Source organism: Penicillium chermesinum (genome assembly GCF_028974085.1).
Source record: "Penicillium chermesinum strain IBT 19713 chromosome Unknown utg000007l:1.0-2695246.0:1.0-2697696.0, whole genome shotgun sequence".
Lineage (NCBI taxonomy): Eukaryota > Fungi > Ascomycota > Eurotiomycetes > Eurotiales > Aspergillaceae > Penicillium > Penicillium chermesinum.
The window spans coordinates 1,750,428-1,767,227 of NW_026695317.1; the positions used below are offsets into that span (position 1 = coordinate 1,750,428).

Consider the following 16,800-nt stretch of genomic DNA (forward strand, 5'->3'; position numbering starts at 1 on the left):
GCGCAAGAGTCTGCAGCCCGTCTAGACCGCCTGTGCTGGAGTGGGCGATTTTGAGTTTTTTCTGACAGGTGAACTAAACCCGCTCGGTTCCAAGGAACGACTTCCCCGGGTCGCCAAGGACCCCTACTATAGTCCCTGACTCAGTATAGCTTCCCGACAACATGGGTTCGCTTGGTATTTGTCATGCGTTTCCGCATTCCCCATTGCAGGAGTGGCCAAGAGGTGCTGTTCTTCTCCACCCTGGGATCTTCCAGATAGGGGGAGATCCCCACTCTTCCAACAGCATATCATCACTCCTAATCATGAATTGGTTTACTCATTTCCTCATAATCATAGCTTTCATGACGGGGTTCGGCTCCCTAACGTGAACCGAGCCTATGTATGAAGGAGGTGGACCGGCCTCGACCAATCCGCAAGGGTCCTTTCTCATCTCCTATCAGCACCGAACAGGAAGGAGGATCGTCTGGCTAGGAAATCCGTAAAACGAGGCAGATCCGTGCGATCGCTTACTGCAGCACATGGGCCGAAGGATCGGCAATCTTCAATCAAACCAAGCACCGTGACTATCCAGGCCGCGCACATGGGCTGGACCCATGGCATAGTATGACAGAAAACGGCCGTAGTTGGCGTCCACAGGCTTCTCCACCTCTAGCGACCCGCAGATTCGTTCTTCATGCATCCAGCAGGGAGGTTTTCATATGTAGCGATCTGGAAGCGAAGGACAAGGGGGGGGTAACGAAGGTGGTGGGGGCAGTCCGAGCTCCGCTACAACCCTTAGTGCGAACCAAACACCTTACTTGTTTTAAACTTTTTTTCCTTTTTGTCTTCGTTCTTGAGACGAAACAAAAAGAGTGGAGCTCATTCCTCACAATAGGTGGGATTGTGGCGCCGACATGTCCCCGTGGGCTTCAGGAGGCAAAACCGGATACTTGGGAGAGTTAACGCCTCTCATACTCGAAACCGTCTGGATGGCTGGAAAAAGAGACCGCCGATCTCAGGCAGTTTGATGAGTCAATCAAGAGGACTACCGGAAGAGCGCTTTGCAGCGTAGAAACAGGATTCGCCTCTGGGACGGCCTATTCCCGCAGCCGACACAGACTCAGGACTTTTGCGGATCTCGATGAGTCGAGTGTGATGAACCTCGATGTAGTTGTACACAGCCTGGCCCCCATCCCATCCCTTGAGCCCAGGAAAGCCAGGGACCAAAGAACGATCCGTCCAATCGAGCTAGAAGACTAAGATTCGTGCACGAGGGAGGGCGCTTGGCGAAACCGTTCTCGACCGATTCCTTCGCGATCCGATGTCACCCATCTGTCACCCATCTGCCACCCGAGGCCTTGGAAACTGAGGGGTTAGACGAAGACAACCAAATCCCGAACCTGGCTGGACGGGGGACACAGCCCCCCTCCAGGTACTTTTGCCCCGGACACGTTGTGGTGGGCAACGGGCGTGGGATATTTCTGTCAAGAACCACCCCACTGTCAGAGTACCTGTGTTTCGTTTTCTTGTACGGAGTACGTCGCGTGCAGATTGCATACTGCGATGCAGCTTGCCGTTATGGTGCTCATTTGATGTCTTCTGGTAGTTGGCAGACTTCCTGCGCTAGTTGTTATACCGTTTGATCCGAGAAAATCATATGATTCTGGTTCGAATTCTCTTTATGATCCCTTGCTTCCTTGTTTGAGCCTGGCATTGCCTCGTTTCTAGTCCCAATTGGACTGTGTGGCTGTTCCAGCGGCGCGAAGAGGAGGGTGGTTTAGTGTAGTCCGTATCAGACCCATGGCGTAAGAAAAGAGGCAAGTCTAAATGGGTTATTGAACTCTTACCTAGCATCCGCTCCAGGGCTTGCATGTCCTATATTACTTCTGACAAAGTCACAGACGGGCAGAAGAACGCGAATGGCTTTCGCAGGTTGAAGTAATGCGAGCGCTGAGGCGCCCATGAGGAAAAGAAGGCATCCGCTTATGGTCCAGGGATGGTATACTTCTCTTACACCGAATGCCTCATTCGGGCCCCTGCAGCCGCTGACATCGCAATCGACCTTCCACCCCTCCTTATCAAGTCCGCCAGGTTCCAGACCTCATCGAGATCCACAGAAATACCTGGTCTGTCCATCAAGACCGCATCCAACTGACCACAAGCGGCGGTTTCGTCCTTACCAGCACGTGACCACGCGCCGTTGGACGCGGGGGGATCTCCAACTTCCCCCCCCGCGTTTTCGCCCACCTCTTCGTCTTATACACATCAGCGTGCCCCCTCATCTGGCCCACAGTCTGGCCACCAAGAATATGGCGACGTCCCTGAAATCCCTGGCCGAGATCCCCGTTCTCTCGCGCCTGTATCGCCAGGGAATTTTGCACCCCTCCACGTCAACGAAGCAGCCCGTCCAACGTCTCAACGATTCCGTGGCCTCTCTCCAGTACGACATCACCAAGCTCAAGGTTGACTGCATCGTTAATGCCGCGAATCGCTCATTGCTGGGTGGTGGCGGCGTAGATGGCGCTATTCACCGGGCGGCCGGCCCCCAGCTGCTAGAAGCATGCAGGTATCTGGACGGCTGCGATCCCGGCGATGCCAAAATTACCCCCGCTTACGAGCTACCCTCTGAGCGGGTCATCCACACCGTTGGCCCGATCTACCGCCTCGAGAACAATCGAGACCCTAGACGCCCGGAAATCCTCCTTCGTTCGTGCTACCGGCGCAGCTTGGAATTGGCCGTTCGCAAAGGCATCAAGAGCATCGCGTTCTCGTGCATTAGCACCGGAGTCTACGGGTACCCGAATGAGGCAGCCGCGTTCATTGCCGCGGACGAAGTTCGGAATTTCCTTGAAGAGCCCGAGAGTGCTGGGAAGCTGGATCGTGTCATCTTCTGTCTCTTCCAACCAGAGGATGTGGCCGCTTACGAGAAAGTGCTTCCGTATGTCTCCCTGTCTCATACTAAGCCCTAATTGGGGGCTTCAGCTAACCGGCTCTTTCCCTTCTTACCTGCTTTATAGGAAAATATTCCCCCCGACAGAAGAAGACCTCAAGGACCCCAGTGAAGGGGCATGATTTGTGATTCGGATCGAAGATTGCTTGCTTGCTTTTCGTTTCCATGGCCTAACGAGATCACGACGATATGTAACATGCATAATAAAAGCGAACAGAGGCAGAGAAGGGCTTTTTTTTTTCTTTTCCGGCACACAGACTCCCAACCCGTCTTTTACGTGCTCCTCTCGCCCGCTAATACCTGAGCCGGAATTCTACTGTTCTATCGGGCCTGAACCAGTCTTCTCTGCACCCAAGCCAAGAGGGCCTAGCTACGAAAACGATGCGCCTGGCTTTACTTTGAATGGGATCTGTTCTTTTCGGCCGTGCCAGTCTGAGGTAGATTGGCCATGGTATCTTTGTGTTATTCAATCAATTTCCGTCGGAGTTCCAAACACGCTTGTGCGAGGCCTGGTTTGTATTTTTTTTTTCTCTTTGGGGATCACCGAACAATATCTCTCCACCTTGAATGCCCGGGGTAGATGCCATAAAGTAATATTACTTCGAGTTTATCCTTTGACACTCGAGCGGACAAGGAACAGCTCGGGGAGAGCCTCTTATTTCTTCCCCAGCTTCGTGAACCTTACTTAACGCGCATATTCAAGCCGAAGAAAGTTCAGGTTTATACCATTATTATTAACGGCTCGTGCTTTATGTACGTATCTCTGAAAAGACTTCCAATGCATCCAAGCCTGGTAATATCAGGGCTGAAATAGCCAAATGAGCCAAAATCCCGAAATGTAAAATGCTTGAATGCGATGCTTCGTGTTCGCAATGAGAATGCAAATGCTACTGAGAAACAATCCGAATATCCTCATGGTTCTCTTCTTGTAAGCGGTCGATCTCTGAAGATATACTCATGACCCAACGGTCTTTCTCCACTCGACTGCGTGCCTTGAAGACGATCGTCCGGCCAAGTTTACCAAGAGCTGAGACATGGCGCAGAGACGTTTTCGCAGCGCCTTGTGCGTCTTTTTCTTGGGCCCGGAACAGTCCTTTCCGGATTGATTGCCAGACAACGAATGTGATGGCCGTGTCTTCATCCCGACTAGTGAAGCAGTCGGATGAGAGGTAGACACGAGGGAGAGCGTGGAGACCGGGGTTATTACTATCAAACGTTTGGTTGGCGTATAGCAAGTCTGACTCGGTCGCTAAGCCGGAGTAGATGTAGCAGTCCCGTAGGTCAATAGTTGTTTCGTGCTCCTGGTGGATATGTGGAATTTGGACGCCATTGCTGCCTCGGAGACCGTGGCGGAAGATGATCAGTTTACCGTCCGAGAGGACAACGTGGCACCGTGCGAAAGTCGTATGGCGACGCGGTTTGCGGTATAGCTGGCCGGACATCTGGTTGGGACAAGTCTAAGTTGGGCTCTCTGGAAGGCAGGGGTTATATGCTTACCTTGATTGTACGGCAGCCTGACAGCAGGCACATATTGTGCAGATGTGGCGATGCCTCGGCCTTCTTCACCTCCCATTTCTCTGCAAACTGACCCATGACGGACTCCATCTCGTCATCTATCTCAAGAAGCTGGAGATTGCGTTTCCGAATGGCCTTGAGCTCAGCTGCATCGTCGGCACAGCGTCTTCTCCAGTAGTTGACCAGCGCCTCTAATCGTTTGATCCACTCGTCACGAGTTCCAGCATCGTATGCCTGGAGACGAATTACTAGGCCGTTGTCCAGTGCCATCTCAAAGGTCCGATCATCATCAAATTCCCTTGTTGCGCCATCGTCCTGAAGGGTGTCTCGCGGCTCGGGGTGGAAATCAACAGAAGGGCCCTCTCCGATATTCGGATCCGCTGAGCTACTTCCCCACCGAACCTGACGTACTTCTCGCACTTTGCAGAGATCAATGTACCCATCTGCTTGGCTGATATTATGCGCTTTCCTCTGGGCCTGGGCATAAGCTTCTTCGTCGTGTCGCTGGATATACTCAGGGTTCCCGTTTGTTAACCACGAAACATCGCCCTCTTGGAGTGGGTATGGATCAACGTTGAAGCAAATCGGGGCGTTGTTGATGATATCCTGGTAAGAAGGGATTTCGGATTCGTCTGTAGCGGTAAGCTTCGGTGGCGGCGGGGGCAGCGCCTTGGCCGGTCTACAGAACAGCAAATGATGGTCTTCGGTGTAGAAGTAGAGTCGCTTGAAGAACATTTTGTTTCTCCGCTGGTGGATGCCTCTCTGAGATGTGAGTCGAATGAGAAACCCCTCCAATGGCGGTGGTTCTTCCTCTTTGTGCTCATGACATAAGTCGCCTGGGGACTTTATCGCAGTTGGGTAGTGATACCGAGGACGCAGCTCCAATTCATGAGATGACAGCATTGCCATGGAACCATACATGTTCTCTTCGTTCACTCCAAAGACCCATTCGAGACGATCGTATCGTTTCCAAGCCAGGCCCATCTTTTCCGTCTTGGACCACGCTCCAAGCACTTCCGCCCATTCGGGACGCCCTTGAAGCATGTCCAAGCAGCCTCTTATAATGGCCGCAGCAGCGAATTTCTCTTCCGCCGCGTGCTGGCTGAGAATCGTCGTGTGGTTCTGGTCGGTATGTCCTAGCCCTAGACGAGCTTCTAAATGCTTGAAAGGGTCCTTGAATATCAACGAGACACCTAGGTCAGGAATGTTGATAGGCAGGTCACTTGGACGACGCCAACCGAGCACCTGGCGTATGAACGTATACCACTCAGCTGCATGAGCCGCCGACTTGGGCCGAATAATATAGATTTTGGTGCCGCGCTTGCAAGGGTGCGACACTACGATGGTCTTGTCGAGGGAAGAATACAGATTGACCTGGGTGTTTCTGTGGCTCAGCCGGATCTCGTAGTGAGGCGGCGTTCTGCTGCGTGGATTTTGCACATCTGGAATCACTCGGGTGCGATACATCTGGAGAGTGAAGGGCGCATGCTCGTGCGAGCTCGTTCGGCAAACAACTAAGTACTCCCGCCATCTGTCGACGGTCCGGGTTTCCATGCGCAGGCTGTCATTCTCGCCGTAGTTTGCTGGCAATGCGTCTTTCGAGGTCTCTTCCACGAGCACCAGCATTCTTTCAGCTTTGACAATCTCGCCCTTCTGGCGCTTCCGTCGATGGGGCCTGTTTGCAGAAATGGTACCGTGCGTCTTAGCAATGCGGGACCGCAGCCTTTGTTGCTTATCCATAATATTGTCATCCAAGTTGAGTTTGGCCATTTTCTTGGTGATCCTGCCATGGACGTGTCGTTTCCGCACTTCTTGCTCGGGCTCTTCATTATCACCATCCGCATACTGGGGGCCATGGGGCTCTAACGAAAGTCGGGATATACCAGAGGCTTTACTTTCCGACTTCATATGGCTGATCCGGCCTTTGAAGCTCTTCCCGTTCTGCTTGTTATCCGGCCTGTTCTTCAACAGATCCGTTGTTGAATCAGCCTCGCTGGGGGCTGCAGAGTTGGCTGATGGGCTTGCATTACTAGGTCCAGGAACACTCAAATTTTGGGACGCGCGTGACTTGGGTCGTGTGTCAGAAACACCTAGCCCTTGATTTGGTCGAATTGTCGATGTGGATGCTCGATCCGTATCTGCAGAACTGGCAAAAGTCTCTCGGGCTGTCACAAAAGACGATGACGCGTCTCCTTTGTCATACAAGCTATGATCATGCGCACTGGCGCGTGTACTCGGGCGCGGAGTATCGTCATCATCCTCTTCGTCTCCCTCGTGGGGACTGTGCTCTCTTTCATCCTCTGTGTCCGTTTCCGCCGTCAGTTCTTCCGCAGCAGGATCTTCGATCTCACGGAGCTGATCAGAGGGTGTTTCAGGATCTTCAGTCTCGGCCGCAAGGACTTCTTCGTCCTCAACTGGTTCCTCGTTAGTGTGGGTAATGGTGAGGGCGACATCGTCCACACCGGGTTCCGTCGAATGCTCGCTCTGATTATCACTGCGCTGCTGATTGTAATGAGCGGTAACAGGATCAATCGAGAATGATAGTGTTTTCGATGTGTAATTCTTGAAGCGGAGTCTGGATCGAAACCACGATTTTCGGTGTCCATGTAACCATCCTTCTGGAATCGGGCCGATAAAGAAACGGCGGCTTGTCATATGTAGATGATGGGCAGAGGCATGACGCTACTTGTGATGGGTCCTATCAGTCTAGAACGGGCCCTCAGGAGGGCATAAAAGGGGGTGGATCGCTGATCCAACGTACCAATTTCTGCTCAGTGAAGGATCCGACCGGCAAGCCTTCATACTGACCACAGTTGCCAGTACAAGAAGGGCCGGGGTCGGAGCTGTTTTCTGGTTCTGGAGTGCTCATGGCTCCTAGTGGTTATCCGCTAAGGGATTGGGTTGGAAGACACCGTGAAACATTAAGACCTGAAGATCATTTATGGCCCAATTGAGCGAGGATCGACATGAACAACCAATTCTGCGAGGGGAATCGGAGATCTCGAGACAGACATGTTCCGATGACGTCTTGCTTCAGAGCGGGAAGACAAGGCAAACAGTGTAAACATGCAAACAGCCCAAACATGCACATCGGAGCCCGCTTTCCTATTGGGTCCTCGTGCAGACGGGTGAGTGACAGCGGGACCGCTGTTGATACCCCCCGTGGTGGGTGCTTTCCTACTTCAGTTTTCATTCTTCTACACACTTCAATTCCTCTCGCGATCATGGTTCAAATCGCTCCCGGTACCACCTTCTTTGACACCATCCCGAAGTCCTTCGCGGACGTCCCTATCGATGCGGCCAATGGGGATGCTATTGCTACTGCCGAGTTCCTAGAAGCTGCTTCGTCCTTGGTGACTCTGTTCGGTATGGGAGGACTCGCATGGTATATACCAGCGTCAAAACATTAACGCATAGGCTATACTAGATGTCCTCGGATCTGCGGCTTTCACTCCCGTCAAGAACGACTTGTTGGGCAACATCAAGGTACGCTCCCTATTGCCCCCCCCCCCTTACCCCTCCCCGATCAACATCAATACTAATTAGGAATTTAGAAAGTACAAGACCGCTTGAACCAGGCTCCTGATGAGTCTCGCACTCTTCAGGACCTTGTTCGGAACGAACTAAAGACTAAGAAGCACACCGCTACCGAAGGTCTGCTCTGGCTTGTCCGGTACGTTGCTCCAGGTGTTGCAAGACACTCACCCCTTATATCTTCTGACTGAACATCTACGTTCAATTGCCGTTCGCCTCGCTGATAAACTGAGTAGTGGTCTGGATTTCACCGCACAGGCTCTCCGCCACAACATCAATAACGCCGCCTCCGAGCTCTCTGTTTCCTTCAGGGAAGCATATGGCGGTACCCTCAAGCCTCACCACTCTTTCCTCGTCAAGCCTATCTTTTCCGCCGCCATGTCTGCCACCCCATACCGTGCCGATTTCTACAAGAAGCTTGGTGATGACCAGGCCAAGGTGAATGCTCAGATGGACAAGGAGATTGCCGCTCTGGAGAAGAATGTGGCTATCCTTAAGACCTTCCTGGATAGCAAGGAGGCCAAATGGTAAGGTATTTTGGAAGTATAGTCTGATAAATTGTTCAGAGATTACAACCCAACTTTGATATGTACATATTGAACGTGTGCTTAAAGACACATGAACTTCTTCGATACAGCGGATCAGCAACTGGCTTTTAACAGTGGCATTTAGTCACCAATCAAATGAACGAAGATACATGACAGCTTTATCTTATGTCTTCGGCGGTGTATAGACGGTTAATAACCCCTCGCAGAAGGGGGTACAATCTCATTGGCACACTTTACATCGTATCTACTTTGCCTATTGTATTCTTACCCACTTGTAGGCGGTCCTCTCATCCCAGATCTCGTATGCAGGCACTGTGGCCTTTTTTTTTTTTTGATCATCCGAAACTGGCATTCAGCTGGAAAGGGAATAGCACGAGCCACCTGTCACCGGTGGCTCTGGACATTCAGATACTCCCTAACCCCAGTTACAGTCACTTGGGTAAGAGGAAACAGGGGAGCACATTGAATGACCTTCCAAAAATCGTATTTGACTATAAGAATGAAATGGCCGTGATCTGATGGTGCGATAGATAGCATCACACAACATATACACTGGTAAAATCAGAGACTGGGGCCATATCTTTGCTTCTTCCTGACATCTCACGGGATATACAAGTAACTCTCTTTAACTAGTATTGTCTATTGTCTTCCCTAATAGCAGCTTGAGCGAAATCCTTCGTATCTCTTGATGATTCATAGGCTGTGCAACCAAAATCTCCACTTATCTACTATACTCAGTCGGTGGTCACTGTTAGCAATTCCCAAATGCTCAGAACAATTACTCTTCTAATTGTACATAGAGGGATCCTAGAAAATGGAAGCTCATGCCCGAGGACTCCTTGATTCAACTACTAACGACAGTTTGGCCCGGGCCTCGAAATTTTCATCTAACGCCACATGTAAATCTTGAGAAGAACCCGTCCTCAGGTCCAAAGGACTGAAATCAATAATAGTTGAATATTTCATGCATGCTTTATCGCACGAAAAGACTAAACTCGTATGCACGGGTCATTTTGCCTTCTGGACTGGCTTAGGAACCACGGGTTGACCGACCACGCTGTGTCAATCGACAGAGCCCCCACAATGGCGTCAATCTTTGCCGATATAGGGACATGCAAATCAATCCCAGTTTGGCTGATTCGACAATCAGGGTAGGCTGGCTTCTCAATCGGAAAACCTCAAGTAATCGCAATAGCAACGGTCTCCGGCTCCTCTGCGACCGAATGATCCCTGGGAGAAGCTAGTGTTGTCTAAACGGGCTCTGCTTTGTGAAGATCCTCGCCCGCCGCCCCACTTAGTTAATGTTGCATGCATGTTGTCAGCAGAGAAACCCAATAAGCATCAAAGAACAAGACTGATTCTGGTCTAATCGCCGGGGTGGCCGGTCTTGAAACCGTAACTGGATTTCGAAGAGGCCTCAGACGGTCTTTTGGAACCTTGCTGCACGATAAATTGTAGCGGATTAGGGTTCTTTTGGATAAACATCCGCAGAGGCCCGGGCACCCCATATTAGAGGGACGAATGAAATTGGTCAGACGCGAGGTTGGCTTTACATTAATACGCATATTGTAGTAGTCGACTACGTAGCATTTCCCCTCTCTAATCTATGTGCAGATCAGTGATTTTCTGAAAGGATACCCTTTTGGGATATCTAAACTGTCTCTATTGCCGGTCTCTTCAACCAGCTTCCTATCATGGTTCACATGGGCAGCAGAAGGAACCCCGCAGGCTCGATCTGCAGATCTAGGGCCGGGGCTTGCCCATGTTCCTGCAATTATTGCGGTGGTTGCATATAACATTCTTCTGGAACCCCTTCAGTTATCTGTCCCAAGCAGTCGCTTCACTCACGATCACGGAAACCGCGCCGGCAGGCCGAGCTGCGTTTCCTTTACGGCGAATATATTCTCTACGCCTAGTGTCTACCTCAAGAAGTAATATTCTGCCCAAATTGCTCACCACTCTTATCAAAGGTGCACAGGGTGCCGTCCAACTTTCGCGAGGAAGAGTTTTCTTATGATTGTTGGTGGTTCTGACACCACAATGTCCTCCCTTGAGGGCCGCAGTCTGACTATCTTCATTGTTGCGACGTTGTCCTTATCCTTCTCTTTGGCCTCTGTCTGCCTAAGATGTTTTGTCCGGCTTAGACTGGTCCGGGCTTTTGGCTGGGATGATGCACTCATGGTGCTTGCCGTGGCAAGTTCAGCCCCAATTCTTACATATGTCCATGAATGCGAGTCTTACTATTGAACAGCTTGTAAACTTACTTTTCGCCGTCTGCGGGATTGTTGGGTCTTCTGTCGGTATTGGCCAACAGCTGCATGTGCTGGTTGAGCGGCACACAGTTGAAACTGCCATGTTTGTATGACAGCCCGCGATCTTTCACAAGAACGTGACATGCTGATCTATCTTAGTGGTGGTGGCTGGGGCAAACCAGTTATATCTGGGTCAGTGCAATTGCCAAAATTTCTATCGTCCTTGCTTTGCTTCGGTTCACCGTTTCCCGCCTCTATCGCATTATCTTGTGGGTCGTCATTACAGGAACTTCGATAATCAGCATCGCTTTTTGGGGGCTGATGACTCTTCAATGTCAGCCAGTCTCATTTTTCTGGCGACGGGTAGACCTCTACATGCACCCAGGCTCCATTGAAGGCAAGTGCGTCGACCTCAATAGCGTCGTGTCCATCGGCTATCTGTATAGCGTCGCTGCCTTCATTGGCGACTTGACGCTTGGGATCCTGCCAGTTTTCCTTGTCTGGAACTTGCAAATGAGCCTTCGAAGTAAGGCCGGGTTGATAGCAATTCTGAGTATAGGATGCATGTATGTTTTCTCCCAGCCCCGATACATGGTCTGAACTAACAATATCCAGCGCCGGCGCCGCAGTTGTTATCCGCATGCCATATATTCACGACTATAGAAGCCATGACTTCCTTTGTGCGTTCTAACATCTTCTTGATAAATGAGAGATGTGCTTCAAAACTAACAAGGCACTTTCCCGTCAGACGCTACGGCTAATATCTCCATCTGGTCCAACATCGAAGCTGGTTTGGGCATAACAGCAGGAAGTCTCGTCACACTTCGGCCTTTGTTCCGCTGGTTGCGTGATCCTGAGCTGGTGAACCCCAGGCAGAGACACTCCAGTAGCTGGCCGGTTCCAACAGGGGTAAGCCCTCGATGCTCGAATCTGTCGGCTCCGCAGACGTGGCGAACGGACTTCGTCCCTGAGCTTACGCCCACTATGGTCACTACCATTCACGCCACACGCCACCAACGCTGGAGCAGCAGCCAAGAGCATTTTTACCATAAGCGCGACTCGGTGTTTGAAGGGCTCAATGTGGAAAAAACCTTCTACATCTCGGAAGATGATCCGTAGCCTTCGAGTTACAAGCCACTTATTCCGAAGCATTTCCTCTTATTGATTGTAACCGATCCATTAGATGTTAGTTGGCGCTATGGTAACGAAGAATGATGTGTTTTGTTATACCATAGCTGGCCTGTAGATTGGGCTCTGGACACAGCGACACCGAATCGCTATACCATTCTGTGACCACGCTCAATCCAAGTCGAGTCTCGAGTCCCGAGCATTGGAACAGTCGCAAAGTGCGACGTAGTCTTCAAACTCAGGTCTCGCGTCAAAGACTTGACCTCAGCACCCTTCATACTGTCCTTTTCGCTATTGGCTATGATACCTTGCTTGGCATGCTCAAGCCGGAGCTACCAGTACTATTGGTGCTGACGGCGTCACCCTGCCTAGTATTGGCGCATCCCTGCTCCCCGGATTGCATCTCGGCGGTTTTGGGCTTACCGGCTCCCTGTGTGAGAACGATATATGTTCTCGATCTGTGATTGGCGTAGTTTTGAGCTTGACTTGGAACCCCAATGCTACTCGAACTCGAAATCTTTCGTTAAGCAATGCGGCCAGGTCTGTCCCTGTCACATATATATATGCAGCTCCATCTACCGTCGTAACACAAAAATTTTACCAAAGAGCCCCACAAAATAAGAAATAACCTTCGCAAGTAGCATATAATCAATAAAGGTTGATTTATTGTGCAGAAAATCATATAACGGCAACGAAAACGTCGTGGATGCCGGAAATTCCTCCGTTCACTCTTGCAATGAGAGCGATTCACTGGGGCAGCTCGATACTTCAATTTCTGGCTTATGGTGTCAAATTTCGGTCGACCTTCAACAAGCCCTGCCGGGCTAGCTCAATCGGTAGAGCGTGAGACTCTTAATCTCAAGGTTGTGGGTTCGACCCCCACGTTCGGCTATTCCTAAAATAACCTGAGATCTTTTTTTTCCCCTTTCTTCAGAAATTTCACTTTGTTAACTATTTTTTACCCTTCTTTTCTTTTCTGTTTCTTTTCTTTTCTTTTTTAGGTGGGCACTTTACTAAATTTCAAACTAATGCAAGGTGTGAAATCTAACCAAGCTAGATCGTGCCACAAAGAAAAAAAAGACTAGAATTTCTGGCTCTTCCATTATACTAGTATATCTCAAGTCCCGTCAACGCCTGATGCTATGCAGATAACTTGGTAAGGTGCTTGACGCCCAACACAGCATCAAGAATTTCGCAAAATGGAAGGGGGAAAAAAGACAACAAAGAAGATAGTTAGATGACAACAAACCATGCATCTGTACACAGGCTATGTGAAAAGAACGGGCGTGAAAAGCAATCACGAATTCGCCTGCAAAGTTCCAGTGTAAACACCCTCGAAATCGAGACCAGCTAACATGCCATTGACGCGATCGATCTCGCGACTTAAGTCTTCGACATTCATAGCGAGGCTGCTGACTTCATCGAATCTGCGCCGACGGTTGGCGTCAGCAATCATCTCGGACACGAAAAATTTCTGCTCCTCTAGCACAATGAGGCGCTCCCGGAGAGACTTTTCTTCGGCTTCGAGGGCGGACACCGCGCTGCTCGTGTCACTTGCCAAACTGGTGTTGCTGCCAGTAGCACCAATTCGGCGGTTGTATTTGATGGACGCAAGTGCTGAATCTTGTGGCCGACTTGGTGCAGGGGATCCATTCACCGGGGTCATTGGGGAGGATGTGCCGCTTGGAGTTTGATCTCTTGCTGGCGCTGCCTGTTTAAGGATCTTTGGTAGAGATTTCAGTGGCAACATATGAAGATGTAAGAAGTTGCTTGCTTGTTGATATATGGCTTTCTGTAGCTTTATCTGGGTAGGGGAGTTTGTGGGCAGGTCTCGAATGCGGCGGGCTGCGACGTCGTATTTTGCGAACGAGTCGATGAGTCGCTTTCGGACTTTGGAAGCTTCAGCAATCTGTGCTGATGATGGTGGGCGTCTCGGGTCTCTGTATCTATGGTTAGGATGCGATGATGGTCATCTGAGACATTCAGACATACTGTAGGGCATTGAGAAGCTTCTGAAATTTCGGTAGATGGAGTCGGATGCCTCTTTCGAATTGAACTAGATTTTCATATGCTCGGACTTCAGGAGATCGGCGTGACACATCGGCTTCAAAGTCGCGCCTTTTAAATAAAGTGGCTTTGCAGTCTTTGCACAGACGCACGTCCACGTTAATCAAGTCGTTTGTTCGGGCTTTCTCCAACGGCGTTTTGGATGCTATCAAAAGTCAGTTTGTGTCATAGTTTCGGATCAGCAACACATACAGGGTGAAACACTGAGCCCAACTTCACTAGAGCAGCCGGTACTGGGGTCCCCACAGACCACTCGCCCACAGGTTCTGCAATGGTGCCTTCGAAAGGAGTATCCCGAGAAATCTTGTTGACAAAAGGGGCAGCGAGAGACACTGGCATCATCCTGCCAGCTGACGACAGTCTGCTCAACAGCTTTCCGCTGGTCATGTTGCCAAGATAAGGAGAAAAGCTTGGTTGCACTGGGCTGAATCTGATCTGGTGGAAGGCTGGACAGCATCTGCGTGAGACGCGTCAATCGCTTTTCGAGTCGAGAAACCTCAAGGAAATCCTTATCCACAGTCTGCTTCCGGATCTTTTTGAATTCCGCAGAATGATCTCTCGATGCACCTGGTTGTGATCAGCTTTATAGACGCGATACTACCCAGGCAAAGAACGTACCGTTATGATCATTATACCCGTCTCTTGACTTGTAGCAGGTTTCGCAAACCCGAGCCCAAATCCCTCTCACTGGCTCATGCTGTGCCGACCGGGACAGCTTCATCTGGTACATTGTGTGCTCTTCACAAAAAAGATTGCCACATTTCCGGCAGTTGACGCACCCATTGGTTCCGTTGAGCCGCTTCCCACAGGATGGCTCTAGGCAGGTGTCGTAAAGGGTAGCAGTTTGCCAGTGTTCTTTCGTTATAAGATCTTCGGGGGCAAGGAGTCGAGGTGCAGTCTCTGCAGGTCCGGCGTGCGCGACCGCTGCTGGACGGCTAATCGTGGCGGTTTGGTTCTCGTTCGACTCGAACACGTCCAGGCCCTTGAGCTTCTGATTCAGAACAGCGAGCGGCTGGAAGCGTCTTGCCTTTTCCATTTGTATTTTGAACCAATCCTTAACTTCATCTTGCCGGTCGTCTTCTAGATTCTGGTGAAGGTCGTCGAGATGCCTGTCGATGTTAATCTCCGCGTGCGCACAATGGGGGGAACGAGATAGAGAAGTATAGGGTACCTATTCAGTTGGAGGAGCGTGAGCTAGAGAGGTGTTAGCTATCTGATCAATAGCAGGACCAAGTGAGGCGAGGTAGACATACCATCTCCTCGCTGCAGATCGGGCACGAGAGCTTAGCTCCGGGAGCCGCCGGGGCGGCAGAGATGGAGGTGTCGCCATTCTCCAACGAAATGCGCGAGGTGAGGTCTTGGGTCTCGGACGAGAACTGCGAGACGGACGTCTGGGAACTGAGAGAGACGCTGCTGGCGGTCGGCGAGAGCACCCTTGGCCTTGGCTGCGGGGACGAGGCCGGAGCTGCTTGAATCGCGGCCGGGTTTCCTAGAACTCGACCTCCACCCAACGTCCTCCGGGACATGATTACGGGAACATGGAAGCTGGGGCGGATAGGAGCGCGTTCAGCTCAATACCAAGTTGCCCGCACAGAGGTTCAAGCGCCCGGAGGGGGATAAATAGTAGGAGGCTTAGAATGGGGCCAGTGACGATGCGGGTGGAGCCTTGCTTTTTCAGGCCTCAGGCAGAAACGGGCCTCGGAAGGTTTGGGATCGTAGTTTCGCATATGCAGGAGATGCGCTCTGGACTTGCAACAAAAACATCGGAAATTTTCAAAATAAGGTGAACGGACAGACAAGGAAGCTAAATCCGCGGTATCACTTGACCAATTCAACCATAATGCTAAAGTCTGGTGACCAACGAATATTAGTTGCGTACTTTCCCTAATCGGGGGTTGTATGGCTTTATTGATCTCGGGTCTGCGAGTATCGAAATTCTGTTGTGTTTGTACTCGAGACCGCCCGAAGCCCTATTTTGTTTCTCTGTCCTTAATTCTCTAGTTTCAATTTGCTGCTGCGGCCATTGGTATTCTAGTATGGTTCACGTTCGCCAATAGTCAAGAAACCGATATAATCAAGTGGGTAATTTGAAGTAGAGTTGGCTAGACTACCGCCATTGAGATCACTACTGCCAGTGCATACTATTGAATGGAATTATATAGTATTCAAACAGTCTAACTATCTAATCCCTAGATTTTCTTTGCTAAAAGATCTCCCAATAAAACACAGCACGTTTTTTCAATAGTTTCATCTTTTCATCTTTTTTTTGGTTTTGTTTTTTTTTTTCCCCTTCTCTTTTGGCAATGAGGCTGACGGACCTCATTTCATCTTTGTTTTCTTTGAAAATATGCTTCTTGATGTTTCGCGGAGGACTTCATAAAATCATGTCTCATAGTCGCGGTGGTAGGCGGTTCCAGTATTGGGGTTCGCATATTCGCGATGGACGCGGGTCGTCCCGTCGTCCCGGTGGTCCACATCGCGGTGTCGATAGGTTCCCTGCGAGTTCACTCGCTCGCGGTGATGTCGGCGCGAGGTGCCGGTGTCATAGTCGAAGTGCTGGTCATAGGCACCTGTGCTGGGGTCGTAGGCTGTGCTGCCGTATCCATTCTCATCCAGAGCTTCGTAGGAGACGCCGGTGGCATCCGTGCCATAGTCCGTGGCCGAGGCTGCAGCGCCGCCTGCTGTGCCATACGTGGCTGTGAGGTCGTATGTGGTGCCCGACGAGTCATAGTTGGTACCGGTGGTATCGTATGCCGTTCCAGGCTCGTAGTCGTTAACGTGGTGATGATGGGGGGTAGTCATTTTCGTAGTTATACAACTTCTGGGA

The 16,800-nt window shown here is 50.6% G+C and overlaps 6 protein-coding genes across 6 annotated transcripts; 3 read left to right on the forward strand and 3 right to left on the reverse strand.

Annotated features, from left to right (window-relative positions):
* Window positions 1–2,288: 2,288 nt before the first annotated feature.
* Window positions 2,289–2,948, forward strand: N7468_009390 (macro domain-containing protein; the record flags this gene model as incomplete). Its single annotated transcript, XM_058478686.1, has 1 exon — window positions 2,289–2,948. The coding sequence occupies one exon, from the start codon at window positions 2,289–2,291 to the stop codon at window positions 2,946–2,948; it is 660 nt and encodes a 219-aa protein (XP_058327016.1).
* An 868-nt stretch (window positions 2,949–3,816) lies between these two features.
* On the reverse strand, window positions 3,817–7,099 carry N7468_009391 (uncharacterized protein; the record flags this gene model as incomplete). The annotated part of the gene is made up of 2 exons (XM_058478687.1): window positions 3,817–4,371; window positions 4,427–7,099. 2 exons carry the CDS (start codon window positions 7,097–7,099, stop codon window positions 3,817–3,819), a joined length of 3,228 nt encoding a protein of 1,075 aa, XP_058327017.1.
* A 569-nt stretch (window positions 7,100–7,668) lies between these two features.
* N7468_009392 (GLTP domain-containing protein) lies at window positions 7,669–8,509 on the forward strand (the record flags this gene model as incomplete). The annotated part of the gene is made up of 4 exons (XM_058478688.1): window positions 7,669–7,810; window positions 7,872–7,930; window positions 7,999–8,117; window positions 8,215–8,509. 4 exons carry the CDS (start codon window positions 7,669–7,671, stop codon window positions 8,507–8,509), a joined length of 615 nt encoding a protein of 204 aa, XP_058327018.1.
* A 2,241-nt stretch (window positions 8,510–10,750) lies between these two features.
* N7468_009393 (uncharacterized protein) lies at window positions 10,751–11,897 on the forward strand (the record flags this gene model as incomplete). Its single annotated transcript, XM_058478689.1, has 4 exons — window positions 10,751–10,885; window positions 10,938–11,344; window positions 11,394–11,458; window positions 11,527–11,897. The coding sequence occupies 4 exons, from the start codon at window positions 10,751–10,753 to the stop codon at window positions 11,895–11,897; spliced, it is 978 nt and encodes a 325-aa protein (XP_058327019.1).
* Window positions 11,898–13,203: 1,306 nt separating this feature from the next.
* N7468_009394 (uncharacterized protein) lies at window positions 13,204–15,499 on the reverse strand (the record flags this gene model as incomplete). Its single annotated transcript, XM_058478690.1, has 6 exons — window positions 13,204–13,846; window positions 13,899–14,118; window positions 14,166–14,540; window positions 14,592–15,082; window positions 15,145–15,167; window positions 15,227–15,499. The coding sequence occupies 6 exons, from the start codon at window positions 15,497–15,499 to the stop codon at window positions 13,204–13,206; spliced, it is 2,025 nt and encodes a 674-aa protein (XP_058327020.1).
* Window positions 15,500–16,355: 856 nt separating this feature from the next.
* Window positions 16,356–16,775, reverse strand: N7468_009395 (uncharacterized protein; the record flags this gene model as incomplete). The annotated part of the gene is made up of 1 exon (XM_058478691.1): window positions 16,356–16,775. One exon carries the CDS (start codon window positions 16,773–16,775, stop codon window positions 16,356–16,358), a length of 420 nt encoding a protein of 139 aa, XP_058327021.1.
* Window positions 16,776–16,800: the final 25 nt, after the last annotated feature.